This window comes from Pseudochaenichthys georgianus, chromosome 8, assembly GCF_902827115.2.
Source record: "Pseudochaenichthys georgianus chromosome 8, fPseGeo1.2, whole genome shotgun sequence".
Classification (NCBI taxonomy): Eukaryota; Metazoa; Chordata; class Actinopteri; order Perciformes; family Channichthyidae; genus Pseudochaenichthys; species Pseudochaenichthys georgianus.
In genome coordinates, this window is record NC_047510.2 from 23,627,952 (window position 1) to 23,649,757 (window position 21,806).

At 42.1% G+C, this 21,806-nt stretch overlaps 3 protein-coding genes across 8 annotated transcripts in view; 2 read left to right on the plus strand and 1 right to left on the minus strand.

The window, feature by feature from the left end:
* The window catches only part of prkcab (protein kinase C, alpha, b), a 154,867-nt gene extending 151,134 nt beyond the window's left edge, over positions 1 to 3,733 (minus strand). For both annotated transcript variants that reach the window (XM_034089312.1, XM_034089311.1), the window contains exons 1-2: positions 3,459 to 3,733; positions 3,210 to 3,241 (exon numbers count right to left, since the gene is read on the minus strand). In XM_034089312.1, the coding sequence (XP_033945203.1) occupies positions 3,210 to 3,241; positions 3,459 to 3,625 (199 nt within the window). In that variant the 5' untranslated portion in view covers positions 3,626 to 3,733. The remainder of the gene's footprint in view (positions 1 to 3,209; positions 3,242 to 3,458) is intronic.
* Positions 1,621 to 2,916, plus strand: LOC117451164 (uncharacterized). Of its 2 annotated transcripts, XM_034089317.1 has the most exons (5): positions 1,621 to 1,720; positions 1,800 to 1,858; positions 1,933 to 2,680; positions 2,759 to 2,802; positions 2,870 to 2,916. In XM_034089317.1, exons 1-4 carry the CDS (start codon positions 1,698 to 1,700, stop codon positions 2,769 to 2,771), a joined length of 843 nt encoding a protein of 280 aa, XP_033945208.1. In that variant the 5' UTR covers positions 1,621 to 1,697; the 3' UTR covers positions 2,772 to 2,802; positions 2,870 to 2,916. The 2 variants fall into 2 exon arrangements, 1 of the variants encoding a protein (XP_033945208.1); XR_011643631.1 differs by lacking the exon at positions 2,759 to 2,802.
* Positions 3,734 to 4,384: 651 nt separating the features above from the next.
* Positions 4,385 to 21,806, plus strand: part of cep112 (centrosomal protein 112) — a 108,906-nt gene continuing 91,484 nt past the window's right edge. For 2 of the 4 annotated variants that reach the window (XM_034089297.1, XM_034089298.1), the window contains exons 1-8: positions 4,385 to 4,459; positions 4,857 to 4,962; positions 5,675 to 5,865; positions 6,455 to 6,606; positions 14,756 to 14,840; positions 16,570 to 16,647; positions 19,720 to 19,767; positions 19,870 to 19,956. In XM_034089297.1, coding sequence (XP_033945188.1) covers positions 4,863 to 4,962; positions 5,675 to 5,865; positions 6,455 to 6,606; positions 14,756 to 14,840; positions 16,570 to 16,647; positions 19,720 to 19,767; positions 19,870 to 19,956 — 741 coding nt within the window. In that variant the 5' untranslated portion in view covers positions 4,385 to 4,459; positions 4,857 to 4,862. Of the gene's footprint in view, positions 4,460 to 4,856; positions 4,963 to 5,674; positions 5,866 to 6,454; positions 6,607 to 8,292; positions 8,344 to 14,755; positions 14,841 to 16,569; positions 16,648 to 19,719; positions 19,768 to 19,869; positions 19,957 to 21,806 lie in introns of those variants that run through there. The other 2 variants (XM_034089300.1, XM_071204044.1) reach the window with 2 other exon arrangements.

The window sequence follows — 21,806 nt, forward strand, 5'->3', positions numbered from 1 at the left end:
GACTTGTCAGGGTCACCAGTGTAGTGCCGAGAGATATGGAGTCAGAGGCGGTGCATCGAAGGTGCAAAAGGGAACTTTAATGAGGAGCAGAAAAGGACATGTTGCTGGCTTGCAGTCCGAATAGACAAGAGAGAGATAAAGGAAGGAGGACACAGTATATGCCCCGGAGGTACAGTAGGCATTAGTGTCCGTGCGGAACAATACCCCCAACCTGTAGTTCCATGATTGAATTATGTACCAGTGGTTAAATAGGTGGTCACCACAATAGTCTGATTAGCTAACATCACATGTAGAATGCCAGAGAAACTTTCATAACAGCGTTGTGATGCCAAACAGCGTTCAGACTAAAACACATTCACTTATGGGGATGAGGGATACTTATCAGCTGCTTGCATAGACTGTATATATAAAGGCTGCTTGTGACAGTCAGACAATGAAAACTTTACAGCGGCCGCTGCCGCGAGTTAACGGGAGAATAAACTCCGGTAGACGAGTAGCACTGCAGCGGGCGGTAATGCAGCTGAACCACATTAATAAACAATACACCACGGCACTCTGAAGAAAGGTACAAGGTTGGAGAAGTAGTTATTTAACTTAATCTGGCTTCGTATAATCAAAAACTACCCAACGCAGTCCTCTATTGATGTTGTTGTGAGCGGTGTTGCGGAGAAAATCTGCGACGTAAAACGCTGTGTGGGTCATAAGAAGGCACGTAAACGGTTACGTCATGATGCAAACGATGACGCAATAATTCACCTTTGAACCTGCATCAATGAGTGGACCAAAGAAAAGAAAAGTCAACATTGAGTGCCGAGTGTATAATAAGGAGTGGACAGCTAAATATTTTCTTACCGATCTGCTACTGGCCCGGCCCGTCTGTCAAATTTAAAACTCATAGTGGCCCCCGAGCCAAAAAGTGTGCCCACCCCTGCTCTAAGCTGTACAATCTTGTCAGAGAAAGTGTGAGGAATTAGAGCCATACATTTATTTAGGTACTTGCAAATAGCAAATGGAGGAGAACGATGTGAATGTAACACAGCTATCTGACTTCTATTGCATCAAACAATAAACATATCATTTCCATACATTTTACATTATAGTTGCTGTTTTAATGTGTTGTACAAGTGCCCTTGTTATGATCTAAGCTGGATTTAAAGTATTTTCCATTTGAACTCTTCCCACTTTTTTCATCTTTCTCTCCCTCACTCCTAGCCCTTTCACTCCTGCCACAGTATCAGATGTTTAGGGGGAAATGTTATACTAGCAAAGATGTTGGCAACATGGTGTTGGTTTCAGGGCACGCTGACTCCCTGTAGAAGAAGCATTAGGTGAACTACAAGCCTTCTGGCTGCTATGTGCAAAATGCTAGGTCAAATGTAAGGAAAGGTATTTATTGAAGACAAAAGTGTTCTTCAAGAAAGCAAAACTAGAAAACGTTTCAGTATAACAGAGTTTGAAAGGATAACTTTCACACTGAAACAATGGGAGGTGATGTCTAGCTGTCACACCTGTTCATGGTTTGGTCTCTGATTGCCCTGGGACCAGGTGCTGCCAATGGGCTTCGTTAAGTGAACTGGATATAATAGAGACACAGAGGGCTCTCTAACCATACACAGGTTACTCTCAACTCCAGTGAGCTGCGTGTCTCAAACCATAGCTTCTGAAGAGTAAGGTGTGCTGCTTTTCAGATTACAGCCATGGCTCTTGGTCCACTTTTCAGGTATTTGATTGATGTTTACTTCATTTGTTTCAATTATCTTGAACATATTTTAAATTGCATGTTTCTTCGTTACGTGCAGAGTTTCCTGGATTTGTCTGTTGCTGTGTGACTTCACTGTAGGATTACCAATCACAAGAGGTAATGTGACTTAACTCGATTGGCACCTTTGGCTGAAGGAATATATTCTGTAATTTAAATTGTTACTATTACAGGGTATGGATATCCATATTATGAAGTCCCAGGTTACCAACAACCTGGTTCTGGTTCAGCCACACCTCAACTAAACGCACAACGTGCTCGTGCTGTAGAGGGGCTTATTAATGGCAGCTCAATAGACTGGGTCCAGGAAAACCTTGAAAACCCACTTGAATTTCCTTTCAGCTCCAACTACCCTCTGATTGCTCCTGCAGATTCTCAGCAAAGCCCTTCTACAAATGGTATGCCTGCTTATCCAGCTGTGGTGTTTACTGGTGAAGCCGCCTTTGAGCCTGCACCATCTTCCACATCCAATGTTGTAAAGTCTCCAAGCGTTGAGTCGTGGCAGCCTAAGCCAGCAAGCAATGGTTCTAGTTTGGCTAACCAGAACATCAACCTTGGCTCCCGTGAAAGTGGCTCAAGGAACATCCCTCATCTTGTTTTTGAAGACGTCTTTCAATATCCATCTGAGAATATTGACACTTCCAATACTGCAGGAGGGTATGGTCAAGCTGCGGGCCAGGGGACTTCAACAGGATCTGCTCCACCACCAAAAGGACCCTCATTCCCCAAGAACCCAGCAAATGAAAGAGCCCAACAGGCAAAGCAAAATTATGGAAAGATGCCAAAACCAGTTTCTAGCCTCAGAAAAGCATTGGCTCCCCAGAGAGTGAGTGAACCATTCGCTCAAAGCTATATAAGCCAGTCCAGAAACAGCTACCAGCGAGCAAAGTATCGACAATCCAACACCAGGTACTCTCCAAGGTATGTGCACAGCTTCAAACTTCATTCTCCTAAATGCCTGTTTAAACCAATGCCTGATAACTAACGTTTGCCTTTCAGGACCAAATGGTAACCAACATGGATTTTAGAATTGGAAGTTGCAGGTAAATGTTTGAAACATTGCGAAGATGACTGTCTTTCAAATATTAACACCTGCTTTCTTGCTTGCAGAATGTGATGTCCTCCCAAAGAAACAAAATAAAACTTTTGAAACGTTACATTTCTTGCTGTGTGGGCTCTATTTTCATGTCTGATTTGATATGCAACCTCCAGTTTTTCCCTCTTGAAATCACTTGACGCCCTTTCAGATTCCTAAATTGAGACTAAGCCAGAGTGTATATTAAAGAAAATGTATTAAACAAGACGACAACTGTTTACCAAGCACCCTCAACTTTTCTGATATGTTCAGGGATAGTGTTTGGGTGAAAACCCCAAATTGTGACATCCTGCTTCACTGGTATCTGAATCTGCTGGTAACAAATGTACCAAAATACACATGCAAGTGGTTTACCTTGGCATTGAAATCCTTGTTTTCCAAATCCCCTGCAACAAAAATCAAAAAGTAATATTAAAGGGGCATTGTTCAGCAACAAATTGCATTTAATCTGTCTACAGCCTTAAAAAAAGAACTTTCAGTTTTCTGCAGACTCGAATAACATTAAGGTTGTTACCATTAAACTTGTTAAAGAATCTCAAAGCATTCCTAATAGTTAAACATGTCAAGTGAATGCCAAGACAGTTGTGTTTTATGGATGCTTACCATATGAAGTCTTTACAATGACTGCAGAACGTCGGCTGCTTGAAAAACCTCGCAGTAAATTTGTGGTTTTTCACTTCATACACGTTTTTCTGCCGCAAAGCACCTTTGCGGGCGAATCGGTTCCCAACACTAGCCGAGTCATTGTAATGTAGAAGATGGTCAGCCATAATGGGGGTCAAGCAAAACAAATACTTCACAACCACAACTTGTTTCCCGACCGATTTCTGTGGAGTCCTTGTCTCGACACAGCTCTGGTGTGTGTGCAGGCTGACAGACCGCACGCCTCCCTCTGACTGCTCCACAGCTGAGCGCTTCTTTTTCATTCAAAGTGACGTCGGTGAAATTTGCCTTCAAGTGCTGTGGGAAAATTCCCCTTCAATTACAAAGCACAATTAACCACAAAAGAGTGTATCAAGTTTGTTGCACCTAAACCCATCATGAGGGTTCAGTAAGTTGTCTAATATATTGGTATATTTTGTGAGGTGTCATACAAAAAATGCTATATGTAGGCTTTATATTTTTCAGTGAGAATTAAACAAAGTCGTCAATTTCATCTATCCGTTGCTGACCATCCCACACACTGAAGGCTGATGGTCGCCATCTTGTGGACCTAAACTGCATTGCGTGTTTTGAACATGCTGAAGAGTCATGTCAGGTATCAGATGGACAACAGACTCAGAGAAGCAACCATAACAACTATTCATCATTTGTATGGATGTAATGTTGCAGGGACTGAGAGTTGAGTCTTTTTTTGTTTAAACGGGCAAATCAAAAAGCTTAATGTGTTTGGCAGGAATAGCATAGTGTCGTCTAATTTTCCGTAAAACTACAGTCATTTCAGACTAGCCTCAACAGGACACACATGGGGAAAGTGAAATGAAAAAGTGATGTAGTTTCTATGGTAACAAGGAGACGCTGTGTCTCCACGGAAACCGGATGTGGCGTAAAGTGAGGACGCCAAAGTTTTTGAACCATTTTGAGCGGCTAAATCAGTGTTAAAAGTAAGTCGTTTTTTACTCCCTTCTAACATTATCATAAATAATATGCCATCCTTAGCGTTTCGTGTATCCGATCCCAGAGGTTGGACAAAACCTCACCACACAAGCGGTTTACGGCTTTGCTTTAGCTCGTTTGCTAATGCATCACTCCCTTAATAACTAAGATGTGTTAACGTTAGCTAGTTTGTAAACACTAGTGATTACGTGGTTGTCATGTTACCTCATGCTATGATTAAGGGACAACATGTTAACATACCCGTCTTTTAACTAGCTAATATCTCCACTCTGTTTTGCTGCTAACAATCCCATGTAGCTAGCTAACAAATGCATCGCTACCTAAGTTAGTAACGTATTGTTGAGTTACTTGTTATTAACTCTTGTTTACATATTTCCTCCTCAGGACACCATGAGCAAATATGAGGACTCATGGGAATGGCTGGATACTGAGTTTGACCATTTTCTGCTTGACATGAAGCCATATGTCCTTAAACACCCCAGCAAGACAGGTGAGATTACATTTCATCTCTCTTCACTTCACTACACAAAGTGTAAACATCACTGGTGACCAGTGGTGTAAAGTAACTAAGAAGATTTAGTCAAGTACTCTACTGAAGTACAATTTTGTGGAGACCTGCACTTTACTTGAGAATGTATATGTGTTGTTACTTTGTACTTCTACCCCACTACAATTCAGAGGTAAATTGTATACCTTACTCCATTACATTTATTTAATACCTTTAGTAACTTCTCAAATGTAACTTTGCAAAATTGTGTTACAATTTGGTGTATCTTTACCATCTTTAATAACCCTCTAATCATGAATGCATTAATAGTTATAATCAAATCATAACATTTACATTATTCTGAAATGGGCCGATCTGCATAATTAATACTTTTACTTTTGGTACTTTAAGTATATTTTGATGCTAATACTTTATGACTTTTCTTGAGTAACATTTTGATTGCACAACTTTTACTTAACAGAGTATTCCAACATTTTAGTTGTTCTAATTTTATTTAAGTACAAGATCTAAGTACTTCTGCTGATAATGCAAACTTAATGATTGTACTTTTCTAAGCAAATGTATGTACTTTTCTAAGCAAATGTATGTCATAAGCCAATTCCCAGGAAGAAGTTGAATATCTAACAGATATTTATGTATTTACTTACCTGTGGCATTGTTCCCTCTGTCCCTCTTTCTCTCTCGTTGACCACAGAGCGGCAGCGATGTGCCACATGGATAAAGAAGCTGTGTGACCCGGCCAGCTGTGGTTCAGGTTTGACTGGTCGTAAGAACCGCAACATGCATGCCCGTTTGCTCCTTCAAATGCTCAAAAGAGGGGCCCTGGATCGGCCTTTCACCTGCAAACCGGAGCCTGGCAGCCTCAAGACACTCCCTACCTACATGGTAAGAGTTACTGCATCATTGAAACAAAAATAATTGCTGTATTTCCGTCAGCTCGGCTGCTGTAGTAAGACCCACTCCATGTCCACATTGCCTGTCTCACTGATCTTGAAGAAGAAAAAGCAGTAAGACAAAAATGGCACCCAATGTTTGGGATCAAAGCAAAGATCACATTCTTGGGAGTGATTTTAAACTGGCTTAATTAGAATCTGATTTCACAACCATTATCAGGAACCTTAATGATCCCTAAATTACTGTTGCTCCCATTCTAGAATAGACATAAGAAATTATAGGTATGTAGTATGTAATAAGTATGTCGTTTATTTGTTCTTCCTTTTTTTGTGAAGCACTTTTGGCAGCATGTTTGAATGAAAGGTGCTAAATAAAACATAAAGTTGAGCTTATTCTTCATTTAGAAAATATTGAACTTCAAAAAGATTGTATTTTCAATGTTTTCATTTAATCTGCATACATAAATCTGCATACATCTCATGCAGTTGAATACTCATTGAATACAATTACAACAGATTGCAAATTCTTATTGACTTATTTAACCTAGTTTTCATCCGATGTCTTTTCATTTGCATCCAAGTCGATCTACTTTGATGAACCTCTGCGCGGTCACAGCAGAGCGGAGCTGCCTGATTGGTTGACAGGAGAGCTTGGAGGCCACACTGATGACTCTTTGGCTGCCAGTCTGCTGAAGGACAGAACCAGCTCCACACCCATCACAGCTCGTCACAGGTACTGTTCCACTAGGGCTGCACCATTAGGAAAAAAATCACTAATTGAAATTATTTTGACAGATATTGGAATTTAAGTATGGGAGGGATTCGTCATCTTTGCATTATTATTTTCTCATCATTGAAACATAAATGTAAAAGGATCATTGTGTGATTTGCAGATGACCAAATATATATGTTTTGTTAAGCCTGTAGAGTACTATTGGATATCTCTGCAGTGCCACAATACTGAATTGTATTTTAACACATATTGAGCCTTTAACAAATATCGTGCCTCTTTTGAAACTCATCATTCATCGTATGGAATTGTAAACTGAAAGGATGTGTGGACCAAAGATGCGTACTTGTCACCTGTTTGGTACCAAACAATTGGTATTTGTTTCAACACATCCATGAAAGCCTATCATCCTTTTAAAACAGATAATGGTGCAACGTCTACATTAAGTTCTGGATCATAATGACCTTCTTTCAATGTTATGGACAAGAGTAATACAAATAGGCTGCCGTCGGTAGGGCTGTGCAATTAATCGTATTTTAATCGCAATTACTATTTTGGCCTGCCACAATTACGAAAAAAACATAAAAGAAAAAAACGATTATTTTGCTTTGCTAGGTTGTGACCGTGCACTGCAACATATTTGATCTAATTTATTTTGGTCTAATTTATTTTTATTAGAGCCGGGACTCGATTAAAAAAATTAATCTAATTAATTAGAGGCTTTGTAATTAATTAATCGAAATTAATCGCATTTTTAATCGCATTTTTAAGCACAGGGCCATCGAAGCTAATTTACAGATGGCCCTGAGCCCAATAGAGATTGCCCTGAAAAATGCATGCGGACGAAATGGCACGAAGGGTTTGGGGGGCCTCCCCCTAGACATTTTTTAATTTTTGCAGGTCTTAGATGCTGTCTGGTGCATTCTCTAGACTGAATTATAAGATGAACCACCACAATATTATATTGTACAATTTCAATTGTATTCTTCATTTCACTTGTTTGTGTTTGCTCGCTTGCATGCCCTGCATAGCTTTAAGAAATACTTAAGTTGTTGGTCAAAACACTTTCCATCTGATGAAGGCAAATGCCTTCCCAGATGGAAAAAAGTAGAAAACATTATATTCAGTTATAACTGCCAAAACAAACATTATTTACACTATTATGGCCCCTGTTAAAAATGTTTGTAATGATAACTACTGTAAGTTGGTCGAACGAATGCCTCCTCATCCGGAAGCTGACCGAGCAGCAGTCGAGAGGAGCCGAGCGCATCTGCCAAGCACACGTCAGAGTTCCCGTTAGCCGGCAAATCTAAATATCTTCGGTCAAAAATAATTTCCCTTTAGAGCAATACCGCTTCAGTTGCGCCACTTATGTGACAGACAAGAAGAGTATGTGACAGACAAGAATAGTCAACTCTAATGTCTAACACTTAATGTGGAGAAAGAGATGTCCTGTATGGGTTGATTGTGCGTTGATCTGTTGGTAATGCCTCGGGGTTCCGGTGGGCATGTAAACAAATGCATAATGCTGCGCTATACTTTGTGGCCTCATCCAGTTGCATAGCGACACTTATTGTGTAGTTGTCTTTTAATAAGCAGGTAGTCCTATCATTAGCTAGAACTAGCTGGATCTGATCGATATGGACATAAACGCGAGTGAAGTCTAATCTGACGGCCGGGAGAGAGAGATCAGCTGCTGCTGACGAGTCGACACGCAGCTCTGCATGATCGCATGCAGCGGTGAGTGGAACAAAAGTAACACACACTTCAGGTTAGAATATCACACGTAGCTATTTTAATTACCTCTCAAACTACCGTAACTAGTTATAGATATGTTTAGTTTTACTGTCGGTTCATGCATTACTGGATCCGCGAGCTGCATGATACTGGCATAATAGATTGCCCGATCGGGCAACCAGCAGGCGAGGCTTCATTGCCCGAGCTAAATACTAGATGGCCCCGGGCCATCGGGCAGTCCTTAATGTCGAGCCCAGTGACAATCCAGTGAGCCAGGGAGTTGGTTATTTTCTCAGACGTGGACTTACTTATCCTGGCCCTGAAACCAGTCATCTGGTTGAGTGTGGGTTGGGTCAGGGTGTGGTTCCTTGCACTCGGAGTCGGGCTAACGTCCACGCTAGCTGCTACATGCTTTGCATTTAGGTGATACTTTAGGCTTGATGTGCTGCGGTGATATGCAAATTCTTTTTTGCATAATTTGCACACAACCGTGCTCTTATCGACGCTTCCATCCGTCCGTTTTTTAAAACAAAATGTCCCATCCACGGGGCCGACCAAAGCGGTCTCATCAGCTTGTTCGTTCATGTTTGACTATTGTTCACCGTGGTTTGTTGTTGTTTGAAGTCCCATGCTGAAGTCATGAACGTTAGTTGGTGCTCCAGTATAATCGGTACGCCTGAAACTCGTCCAGTGAGAAGCGTTCCGCTGTGCAAAAATAAGTGCGATTAAAATGCGTTAATTTTTTTAACGCGTTAATTTTTGTGTAATTAATTAATCGTAATTAACGCGTTAAAGTCCCGGCCCTAATTTTTATCATATTAATATATGTTTAGCAGCTTGTGGAAGTGCGCTCCAAAATATTTGTTGATCTTGTTTATTGGTATTTATTATTTTGAAATTATTTATTTAAATTTAAATATAAATGTATCATTTATTTTATTTATTTTTGTATTGGTTTTTCAGTTGAATTATACGTTCAGGGTAATCAACAGTTAAAAAGATACTGTTCAAATTATAATTTGTATTTGTTTTAAAGTTCAATAAATGGATGTTTTCAAAGTCAATGAATAATCGTATTTAATAATCGTGATATCAATTATTGACCAAAATAATCGTGATTATGTTTTTTTCCATAATCGAGCAGCCCTAGCTGTCGGTAGCACACATGCCAGTTGGATGACAGTTCAGCCTAGAGGTAGGAGTAACCTTTTATTAGGTGATTCATGTAATTCTTCAATTCATTAGTGAAGCAGATTGCAGTCTGGAGTCCCTTGTAACGGTGAGAAGCAGAGCGACAGTTGGCTCCCAAGAATGCGTCCATTATATCATCTCATCAGTTCAATCAGTTATCAGCAATATTAGTTTCTTAAGTGGAATTTATCACAATTGCAGTGAGAGGTCCTGGCACATTTAAAACGTCTCCATTCCAGTACTGTTTTTAGTTCATGCACAACTAAAGTGTATTTAAAATAGTTCTCCAGCTGGTGACTTAACAGCACGTCACACTTTGGACAGATATAAAAGATGCTACATACTGTATGACACATATAATATTTATCTAAGCACTCTGGGTCGATGTTGTTTTATACGGAAATTGAGCTCGACTTTGAAGCTGAATACACACAGCTTACGTGACTGATCGCCCATCGTATTTGCTCTGCAGCACTATCTGAAAAGCCAAAGACGTTGCCAAGTTCTTGCATCAGTCTGCTTCAACTGTCCATTCTGACTTTTCAAAGTAATCCATGTCAAAACAGCATGAGAGGGCGAGGGCCGCTTGTATATCTCTGTTATTTTCTTCTTTAAAGTTTCCTAGTTGTTGAACCTGAGGTGAAACCCCACAGAGGAGAGGGGAACACGGAGAATAAGGATGGTAGCTCATTATCTTGTTTCTATTCTTGTATGAGCTGCTAAATAGTATTTTTGGATTTAAAAATGTGATGCTTCATTTAAAAAACGCTTGACTCAAAGTGCTACTCAGGCACACATTCACGAATGAATATAGAAAAAACGCATATAATCGTGTGCACACACACATTTGAGCACTTTTTAACATTCTTCCCTAAATCATCCTAGTTGGCTCAGGGATATTTCCTCTGACTGCAGGCGGTGCAGGCGCTTGACAAAGTGATGTTAGTAATGGCTCAGGGTTTTTCATTCTAATTAACAGGGAAAGGCAAACCGGAGCCCAGTGGCTTGAAATGCTCATTAGCATATTAAAAAGAGAGCGCTGTAAATGTAAAGAGAGCTTAATATCCACCAGGGCACTGTGTAATACAAGAGAACATGCCCTCTGCTGCCAAATGAAATTCAAATTCTTACTCTCGGGTTATAGAATATTTGATTCTTAGAAACTCATCATTAGAACTAGTGTTTAAATATTTCTCACACTTTTTAACTCACATTATCTAGCCTGTGTCCCAGAACAAATTAAAATTCCGTTTTTTCACTTCCTTCCATTAAAAGTGACTACATTCAAAATGGCAGCATGCATAACACACATAAACAGGCATGATTATGCTTTTTATTGTATTGTTTCATAAATAGGTTTGAACATGTTTGATGGTCTAGCAGTGAGAGAGTTGTGACATTATTAGTGACTTTTTTTTTTTTTTTAAACCAAAAGACTTTCAATTTGAAGCATGGTTCTTCCCTTCCTCCCCTGTGCTTTATAGGGTGAGGATAGAGGTTTTATGCGCAGCAGACTGATTGGGATAAGACCATGAAAGACGCTCAGATCACAGGCTAACGTCCTGATGAAGAAAATTAGCCGGGCCAAGAGTCCTTTTATGTGTCGCTCTCATTTAGATAAGATTAAATGGAAGGAACTCGTCTGACTCCCTATGATGTGGCAACGTTTGATCTCTGTCTCTCTCCCCATTAGTCAGGTGACGGACAGGGCTTATTTTAGCTTGAGTAATGGTCCAATTCAAGTTTCCAGATAACCAGGAAAAGATGGGTGGATTTTAAAGATGTTTTGAGTTATTATTTCTATTTCAATCAGGAGTGGATGTGTGTTGTTAATGTGTGCGTGTTGTTTAAACATCATCTATCCTTATTAGGCTGAAATGCCCCGAGCGAATTCCACCATGCATTCCAGTGTTGTTATGCTGTTCCTTATTTAGCCACAAGATAGAGCCACTGCTTTGTCTATGGCAGCTATTCAGGCAGAGGAATGCTGTTGTGAAGCTCAAGCAGTCAGCGCGTGTCGAGAACAGATGATAGGAAACAGCTTTGGTGACACGTACTCTCCATCTTCTGATGCCAAAAGGGACAGATTGTGATAACGATAACAGTGGTTGGGGTTTTGACATGTTTTTGATTAGCACTTCTCGTCTCAGAAAGTTTAATTCTGGCCTTATTTATTTATATTACCCTCCTTCATTTTTAGCAGCCTCTTTAAGGCTTTCTTTCTTTCCTTGTTTTCCTCTTGACTCTGACTTCTGTCCTCCATGTGTGTGCTTTTTGTCCACATATGAAATCTTTCAACCCCCCTTTCCTCTCTCCCTCCTCTTCTTTTTTTTGAGTGTGAGAATAACATTGTCTTTGCTTTTTACAACATTCAGCCATTGATTCCGGTAAAAAGGCCTCACGTGTCTCGCTCACAGGCCAAACGGTCTCCACTGATCTTGCCTCCAGGTGGCTTTAGGTGCAGGGGCAGAGATGTTTGTCCCCCAAGGTCAGACCGCCTGCCTGAGTGTGCCCGAGGCTGAGATCCAGGCCCACTGGCTCTGCACCTGGAGGTCAGGCGGGGGTATGGATGTCAGGCTGCTTTAATCAGCCGAGCTGCCGCTTCTGAGGCTCTACATGGTGTTCTCATTTTCTTCTGAGTGTGCGTGCGTGCGTGTGTGTGTGTGCGTGTGTGTGTGTGTGTGTGTGTGTGTGTGTGTGTGTGTGTGTGTGTGTGTGTGTGTGTGTGTGTGTGTGTGTGTGTGTGTGTGTGTGTGTGTGTGTGTGTGTGTGTGTGTGTGTGTGTGTGTGTGTGTGTGTGTGTGTGTGTGTGTGTGTGTGTGTGTGTGTGTGTGTGTGTGTGTGTGTGTGTGTGTGTGTGTGTGTGTGTGTGTGTGTGTGTGTGTGTGTGTGTGTGTGTGTGTGTGTGTGTGTGTGTGTGTGTGTGTGTGTGTGTGTGTGTGTGTGTGTGTGTGTGTGTGTGTGTGTGTGTGTGTGTGTGTGTGTGTGTGTGTGTGTGTGTGTGTGTGTGTGTGTGTGTGTGTGTGTGTGTGTGTGTGTGTGGCTCTGGCCTGACTTGCCACTGCTTTGATCTCCGGGCCTCATACTCCAGACACATCTGATTCAATTATCCTCATCCACCTGTTGACTTAGAGGCCCAAGATTGCAAAGCTTGGTCCCCTTATCCAAGTTCTGTGTGTGTGTGTGTGTGTGTGTGTGTGTGTGTGTGTGTGTGTGTGTGTGGGATGTTTTTTTGAAAGTTTTGATCATAATTCACTATAAATAAGTGATTCATTATTCAACCCGTAACAGTATTATTGCAAAAGCATTGTATTGCTCTTTTCCAGTGATCATTTTCAGATTAAATTCAAGGAAGTCTGTCCATCAGATGTATTGTCTGGATATATAAGTATAGGTATATGTCAGTGTATAGACCATTTCATAGATATAGACATTCTAAATGTGTCCCAGCTTATTTCATGTTGCAGTGTAACTGAATGACATCCGCTGACAGGAAGTAGACAGCTGTTGCCTAGCAATGTCATTTCATTTGTAGCAATCTATACGCAATTTATGAAATATTATTTTTAAACATTACATACACGATTACATACTGTGTGCAAATGAACATCGAGTTGCCACATGAGGACATAAACAGTACATATTCAGAGGCATATTATTAGTTTTACATTTGAATAGACAGGGTATCATATTTACCGTAACCCTGTTTAACAAAATCCAATTTTGTGACTTACAGTAAAAACGTTATTACGTGACAGAGATACTGTTCAGATTAGTTTAGTTTGATCAGGATCTGTCATTTAGATTAGAACAAATCTGATGATATTATGGTTATTGGCTAATGGTTACACAACCTATAAAACTGTTGTGACATCACAAAGTCACCAAATCTTATCAGCTCATTTTCAGACAGGTTTTTATATATATATATCGATCAGGGCAAAATGAGGAATAATCCTTTTCCTGAAACCTTCCGAATCCCCACAAAAAGGGGACACACATTTATGTATTAAACATTAAAGACATGAAAAAGTAGATTTTGAATAATAAGTGACCTTTAAGTCTGTGGAATAGCTACAAGTTAGTATATCTATATAAACTGGGAAACCATTCACTTTATTTCCTCAACAAACAGTGACTGTCTCGTAGTAATATGACATAGTGTTGTATGCATATTCCATGGGTTGGAGGAATTGAGGTACAAATTACAAAGGCTCGCACAGATATCTCTCCTGTTCTGTATTCAGCAGTCTTTCCAGAAAGCTCACAGCGATGGTGCTCGCCTCCACGAGATAACACCCTCTGTGACAAATGAGGTTCAAAATGCTCAATGCCAGGAATACTTGAATAGGTTACATGGGAGAAAAAGATCGCCCATAGGCTGCACACTGAGTGCGAAACAGTGCCCTCTAGAACGCAATTTGATGTCTCTATTAGATGACAGCCATTTTTTTCCCATTCATTATTGTCCTACATCTTCCCGTCTCCTTTCACATCTTCATTCAATTAGCATTAACAGGCCATTAGCGCCTGTGCTTAATGAGATACTAGGAAGCTCAGGTGTGTGTGTGTGTGTGTGTGTGTGTGTGTGTGTGTGTGTGTGTGTGTGTGTGTGTGTGTGTGTGTGTGTGTGTGTGTGTGTGTGTGTGTGTGTGTGTGTGTGTGTGTGTGTGTGTGTGTGTGTGTGTGTGTGTGTGTGTGTGTGTGTGTGGGTGTGCGTGGGTGTGTGTGTGTGTGTGTGTGTGTGTGTGTGTGTGTGTGTGTGTGTGTGTGTGTGTGTGTGTGTGTGTGTGTGTGTGTGTGTGTGTGTGTGTGTGTGTGTGTGCGTGCGTGTGCGCCAGTGAGAAGGGGATGTGTGCCAATGAATAAAAGCTGTTTCCTTGTTAATCTTCTTAACACCGTGATGGACATGATGAGAGACAATGATTGAGGTGTACGATTATAAAAGCATTGGACCAGCCAAACACTGGTGCCCTGCGGGCTGTCCGTGGCAACAAAGTGATGTATCGCAGAGACGTTTATTGTTCGGATGGGATGAAATGCAGACCACAAACCATGCAACCACTGCCAGATGTTGATCTGTGTAAATAGCGAGGCAGGCTGCCGACGCAAGCACATTCATGTGCAAACATAGGGACCAAAACAGACTCCACAGACACACACACACACTATGCTTTAGGTTAGCATCTTACAGTTGTTCTTCCTTTTTCTCTCTCTCTTCCAGGAGAAGGCTGTACGAGGAACAGAACCCACCACGACCTGTGTCTTCCAGTCCACTCAAACAGTCTCCCAGACACGATGCCCGCAGGGTGAGCACATCACCGTGGTTCAGACACACCTCTGGACTTCCCTGCCATTAGATGACACATTGAAATATGACTGCAAACCCGCTGGTGCCAATACAAATAGTAGCTGCGATGATTTGCTTTCTTCTTTTATGTGGACCAATTTGGAAATTCCTAAACTCATATCCCCATGAAGCTGGAGGAAATTCCCTCAAGTTATAAGTTGCTGGTTCAAGCAACAGAAATGGAGCTAATGGTTGTGATCACAATACATTTGGCAGTCAAACAGATTTGTGATGCACCCTACTGAAACGTATCTCTGAGTTACACTGAGAGTTGTTTCCCGTAGTTTGTATTACAATGTTCGTATAAGTAGCTTGGACAAACATCTGGATAACTCTCATTGTAACGGAACACGATTCAACAGCCTTCTACTAATTCAACTACATCCTTCAAGTATTTGGGGATTTATTTGACATTTACATATCATTTAACTGATGCTTTTATCCAAAGCCACTTACAATAACTGCGAAAACCATAAAGAATCAAACTCAGAACACCAAGGAAAGTGCAGATATATTCACTTCAGGATCGTACTGGAAGTGCTGGTGAATCAGTTACAAGCCGGCCTACATTAACTCAACAAGTGGTTCTTGTTTTGTTACTCAATTCAAACTGACTTCATGAAGGTAGGATTGCAGATGGTGCTGTTCTGTTAGACTGCATTAGTTTAAGCGAGGATCTGGCAAAATAAGTATATTTAGGTTAAAAATGTAAGTAGATGAAAACTGCAAATTGTAAGAAACTGATTGAGAAATATTTTTTCATGGCCTTTAATGTGTCATCAAACCATAATGAGTCCACTCAACGTGTCCAAAGTAAAAGCCATCAAACCGTTCAATGTCACAACTGCTACCAGTGAGTACATCTGGCAAAAACCATTGGAGCCCATTTATACTTGATAGTGTTGAATTCCTGGTGCGATACAGAGACTGTGACTCAGCATTCCTAGATATCGATATGAAACATTTACTGTGTTTGTTTGAGGGTGAGGCTCTGAGGCCTTAATGCCTTTTTAATCCGAAGGGGCATTTCATCCTTTTCATTCAGCCATTTCTCTGTCAGTGGAATTCCGCTGAGGTACACCCAAGGTCCACACTCCACAAGATCCTAATCAAATCCAACAACATCTCTCCTTACCCTATCGCTGCCTCAACTTTATAAGATATTTCCCCCCCTATCTGCCTCGCTGCCCAACCTTGACTTGAGTAAACGGATCTTGAATCAACAGAAACCCCTGGAAGCGTTCAAATTATACTGTTTAGAACAAATCCGGAGGCCCGTCGTAACAAAAGGCTGGGGAAACGTACGGATGACAGACAGTTTAGCTGCATATGCCCCTCTCGTGGAATTTACAGCGTGACAGAAATGATGATGTGGAGCTGCCAAACATCTGGAGTGCTGTATGTGAGAGGGGGGAGAGTGAGGGAGCAAAGGGTGGAGAGATGGAGATAACGAGGGAGTGAAAAGCTGTTATTGTGGGAGGAGAACATGTGTGGGTGTACTGTATATCTATAAGCTTTTAAAGAACCTTTTTATTGTTGCCAAGAGAGGAATAATGTCAAAATGATAACCCCTGTGTTACTCCCTTCCTCAGGCCAAACTGCTTTTAATTCCCTCCTCTCATTTAAAACACTTAATTTCCATTGTGTCTTCTGCTGTTTCCGCACTCTCACTTTCCCCCCCTCCTCAGGTGGATGTGGGGCTGAAGGCAGACACGTCTCCCGATGACAGCGACCTGGAGGCTCGTCTCAACAGCTGGAACCTGGGGGTGAGTCCAGGGGCATGCCTTCAGCTGCTTGGGTACATGCAGCCGTCTTTACGCTGGAGCTCACGCACAGTGACAGTGCATCTGATCACCCGAGCTCATGAACACGTTTAGATCGATAGGGCAATGGCGCCGATTGATTGCTTACACACTGTCCGACAAAGGCTGTTAAACGCTTTCAACATTGTCCTCGTGATTGTAGAGCTGGGCGATATGGACAGGAAGAAAATCAAATATCATGATATTCCTGATCAAACATCCCCGTATTGATATTGCGTGGAGATTGTAGGGTTGCCAATAGGTGATTCCACACATGTACACGTTGATATTTCTGAAAATCATCGATATGAGTGGACGTAACGGCTGCGGCTAAGCAAATAACATTTAAAACAGTTGTATTTTCAGAAAATGACCTCACTTTACTGTAATGCATCCTTTAAAACCAGGAACGGATGTTAGTCTCATATAAAGATATTTATATAATATCGATATATTGCCCATCCCTTCCTGAAGCCACTTCCTTCTAATGTGATTGTAGGACGTGACAGTGGGATGAGGAGCAGGAGAAGCGTTGAGTAAACTGAGCATTTGAAGATGTGTGCGCCTCTCTTATCTGATCTGCCTGGAGTGCACCAGTCCAATACTTGATAAGCACTCTGCCCTCATGTCTTTTATTCCCTTATGTTTTCCCTATCTCCTCACCAGCATGACCCAGAGTCTCCATCGTCCTCTCCCCACATCACTCACACACAGCCATGTTTTCTCCTGCTTTCAAAACGGCCTCTCTCTCTCTTCTAAAATCCTTTCTTTCCCTCTGCCTCGCGATTTCACCTTCAGCCTTTTACATCTTCGCTTCCCCGACTCTCTCCATGTTCCTGTCTTTCTCAACACCAGGGTAATCTGAGGTATCCATCAGCAGACGTGAGGCTCTGCACTCGTCTGTGTTGAGATGCTGATAAGAGGCATTGCTTGGCAACGCTCCCCCAAGCCTGCATCTTTCAAATCAACAGATGTTCCTCCCCAAACACACACACACACACACACACACACACACACACACACACACACACACACACACTTTAAGTTTACAGAAGTGTTATGGATGCACTGCTTCAAAGCCCCAAGTTCCGAGGAAAATGTCAGCACAGCCAAGCGTCACTCTTAATCTGGAACATCTTTAGCTTTAGATGTTCTGAAGTAGTCCATATCGGTTTGTTCATTTCACCTCGAATGACATCATGTTTGTTCTCAGCATGGTGGCCATACTGGACAGTAGTCAACAGATTGCATCAGACTCTGATAGGAGTTCCTTTAAGGGACACACAACCTGAGTGAGCTCGACCTCCATCTGCTTCTTTCTCCAGTGGCCCATGAGTTTCATCTCCATTGGGAGTAACAGTAGAGTTAGGTGCAGCATACACTGAACACAAAAGCATGCCAATACAATTGTGTGAAAGCTTGGCCTTTCATACACAATTCAATACTAGTCCGTTGTCTGTGGTTAAATGGGCAGTTGACCGCTAGTCAGAAAGTAGAAAGCCATCAATCACTGGGTGTTTTTATTTGGCTGCGGAGCCTAGGCCTTGTGATGTTCCTGGTCTGCGTGGGCCATCCATCCACGTCAGGTTCCAATGACACAGAGCGCTGTGCCAGCTGCACACGGGCGCACGCAGAATAAGAGTGTGCACACAGGCAGGCGTACGTGTGCACCAAATCCAAGTTTAGTATCGCACGGTGCCAACATCACACCGCAGCATTTAGTCTACATGTCGCCCTGTGGGCCGTGCTCAATCAAATGTGCTGACTGGCTGTCTGTGGGTATAAAAATAAATCCCATTCTACTGTTCAGCCCGGGCTCTCGTTGAGACGGATATTGATTGATTTATCACTTGGTAAATATGGATTTCTTTCTTCGCCAGTGCCCAAATTAACTAGCAATTCATCAAACATTATGACCTGCACATGGATGCTGCTCTGTGCACACTATATTGACTCGTCTGTTCTTGTGCACGTCTCTCTCTGTGCATGTGTTGCAGTACATCTGATTGGAGCTAAGCCTGATGTCTCCTTTTGTTGAGAGCTTACTGTATGCCAGCTAACAAAATGTCCGACCTGCTTTTACCTGCATCACGACTAAGTCGGAGGCGTGGCTGCTTTCATCTACTCCACCTGTCACCGGCTCACCCTGAAGCAACAGATTGTGACTGTATCCTCGTACAGTAGCTGTAACTATTTGAGTCCCGAGCTTTTAGGCTCTGCTCTCTCGTCTTCCATTCATTCTCCATTGGCTGTGTGTGGGTTGAACAACATGTCCTCCTTTTTTATTACACGACTCACTGAATGGATCCCACACTACTCTCCTCTCCCCCCTTGTTCTCTTCCTCCATCCCCACGTTGAAGGAAAGAGCTTGGCAACAGAACTGTTTACCCGGCGTCTCTGCTGTCATCTCTAAAGTCAGCCCCACGGCTTTGAAAGGCCGTGATCTTGCCGCTAGTTAGCAGCCCCTGTAGACAGCCTCCGTGCATGACAGAGAAACACTGAATGATGGTGTGAGTTCACAAGAAAATAATGGGGTCATAAACAAATGCAAATAGTGAAAGGAAAATAGCAGGTTGTCAACACAGAGATGTTTGTGTCACAGTTACTGAGCCCGATTGATGTAATGCTGCACAGTTTGCGTTCAGGTGGTTGCGCAGTTCCTTTCTGTGTGTCTTGTGTTTCATATTATGATCAAAGGAAATGGCATGTCAGTGTTTGGCATGGATGTAAACACATTTGTCTCCATATGAAGGTAAACGGACCGGGGATAGCTTACAGATTCGTGGTGCCGAGTGTTGACAAAAGTCCACGTTGCGACAGCAAAGAGGGGCTGAGAGCGGAAACGGAGCCGGCCACACACAACATGCCTTGAAGTTCCCCGGCGCATTCTGTCTTTTTAAACAGACAAGAGTTGACGGAAGAGACTGCAGCCACAGCCCTGTGCTTTTGATGTATTCCCAGTATTGTTTATAACAATCTGAGGGGCTGAGGTCAGATTCTGGAAGTCATTTGAACGTTTTTCTGTTTACTTTCAGGTTGAAAACCCTCGTTATTTGCGAGAGCACCCCAGTCCCTTGTCTCCGGTGAGTTGCAAGGGGGTGTCTTTTGGTTGTTTTTAATGTGGAGTAGGTGAAAGTGCTGTCTCTGATCTCCTCCTCACCTAATCTAGCTCTTTATCTCTGTAGATGTCCAAGCCAAGCTTTGGGAGGAACAGCGCCTTGGCCGAGGATCAGGGCCCACAGTTTGCACAGAGCAAGGAGGCATACGCTACAGTACGTGAGATTTTAGAGACTCCTTTCCAGTAAGCCGAAACCCTTGCTACTCACTATTCAGTACGCTGAGCATTTATATAGAAGCAAGTGTTGAACATGTACAGAGGTTATGGCTCCCTTGACTGCTTTATGGCCCCACAGCCATGTACATGCTTCTTTGTACATAGTTTGTATTGTTGAAATAACAGAGGCAATGGTTCCTCTTAGAAGACAAAAATAATGCCGGCTCCCAGTGATGACAGCTTTTTCCTTATGTGGATTTAAGCTGAAAATCCCATTCTGAAAGCATGCTTTGAAGTCCCCTCTGCTCCTGAACTACCACTCAGCCCCCCCACCATAGGCCTTTACCCGCACTGTTAAATATAAAACTGAGCATGACTTGGCTGTAATAGCCGTGGCTTTTCATGTCTGCTTAGGGAAAAACGCTCGGGTCAGTTAGCTTCACCCGGAGAGGGTGGAGAATGGAGGGGGAACGGACAGAAAGAAAGTGAAGGGTATGAAGCCATGCACAACATGCTTATTGGCCTCTCTGTCCTAACAGAGATGTGTTTGTGATTTACATGTAGAGACACACATCACTCACACATACACGTCCGACAGTCAGTCTGTCTACCTGTGGGTTGATATTTAATGTAGCAACACCAATACGAAAAACATTAAAGCAACGTACCATGCTGTTTGATCCTGACTCAGACGGCTGTGTGTGGTGGGAATATAAATGTATCACATTTCAGACTGACCATATTTATCCTCCTCGTCAAGCTTACTTTACTACACACAGAGTTACCGGTTTCTAAGGTAAATCGCTGTAGGTAGCCTGCAGTCAACTGAGTGTAGCTCAAAGAGGGTTGGATGTTTATTGATTAAACTCTATGGACATTTTTGTGCTAATGGTATTTTCACATTTGAGAATTAAAACGATGTCCCCCAGTCGTATGTCACAAGTATGAATCGCTGAAAGAAAAAAAGGCCATTTGATCCAGTTGATATGCAGGTGCTCTTGAAAGAGAGAATAACATTGTTAGCGAGAGGCTATAGAAAACGGGTGTGTCAGTGCCGCTGAGGCCAGAATGCTCTCAATATGGGAACAGTTCAGGAATTCCTCAAATAAATACTTTGGGAAATGAGAGGTAATATTGCCAAGCTAAGCTTTTTATTCCCAATGATTCTTGCTTGTGTGCTAATAGCCCCTGTATCAAATCTATGGCAATGTTGGACAGACGTTTGGTCCCCAACAACACATTGAATACTTAACTTAATGCCAGGGAATGTTTTTTAGACATTCCTACTGGTCAATGTTTACCATCCACGGATGTATTGGCACAACATTTGGTCCAGTCTCAATTTAGATTGTATGATCCCAGACTTCTCCACCATGGACAGTGACATTGGTATTTTGTAATACAATGTCTGATAACATGTTTGCTAAACACATTTCTCCCTTTGGAAGAATTGTAATCCCCATCGTGACGGCTAACGTTTCATCTTCAGCCGTCATCGGGTCAACATTTCAAGCTGTCTATTTGGCAATGACCTGCACATCCACTCCCATCAGCCACATGCAGAACATTATATCGAGCAACGCATCTCCACTTCCATTCTCATTGTGAGCTTCTGGGAATTCCCTGTTGCCTTTACCATCTGCCCTAAAAAGGGGGAATCATAATATGTCTGTGGTTAATGTCATGCGACGGTAAAGCCCCTTTTCTTTTAGTTTTTATTATTTAAGATGCCCCGAGTGATCATGTGTCTTGTGTCACCATAAGCAATTACAAGAGTGTTAGGAGGATTTCAGGAACTCTGAACCCCACAGGATACAGCTGTTGCCACACGCATACACGCACAGTATT

Bases quoted from the DNA above. Each gene is read 5' to 3' on its own strand.
- LOC117451164 (XM_034089317.1), top strand. From the start codon at position 1,698: ATGGCTCTTGGTCCACTTTTCAG. The intron at 1,721-1,799 runs GTATTTGATTGA...CGTTACGTGCAG, and splicing joins GCTCTTGGTCCACTTTTCAG to AGTTTCCTGGATTTGTCTGT. The intron at 1,859-1,932 runs GTAATGTGACTT...TTACTATTACAG, and splicing joins AGGATTACCAATCACAAGAG to GGTATGGATATCCATATTAT.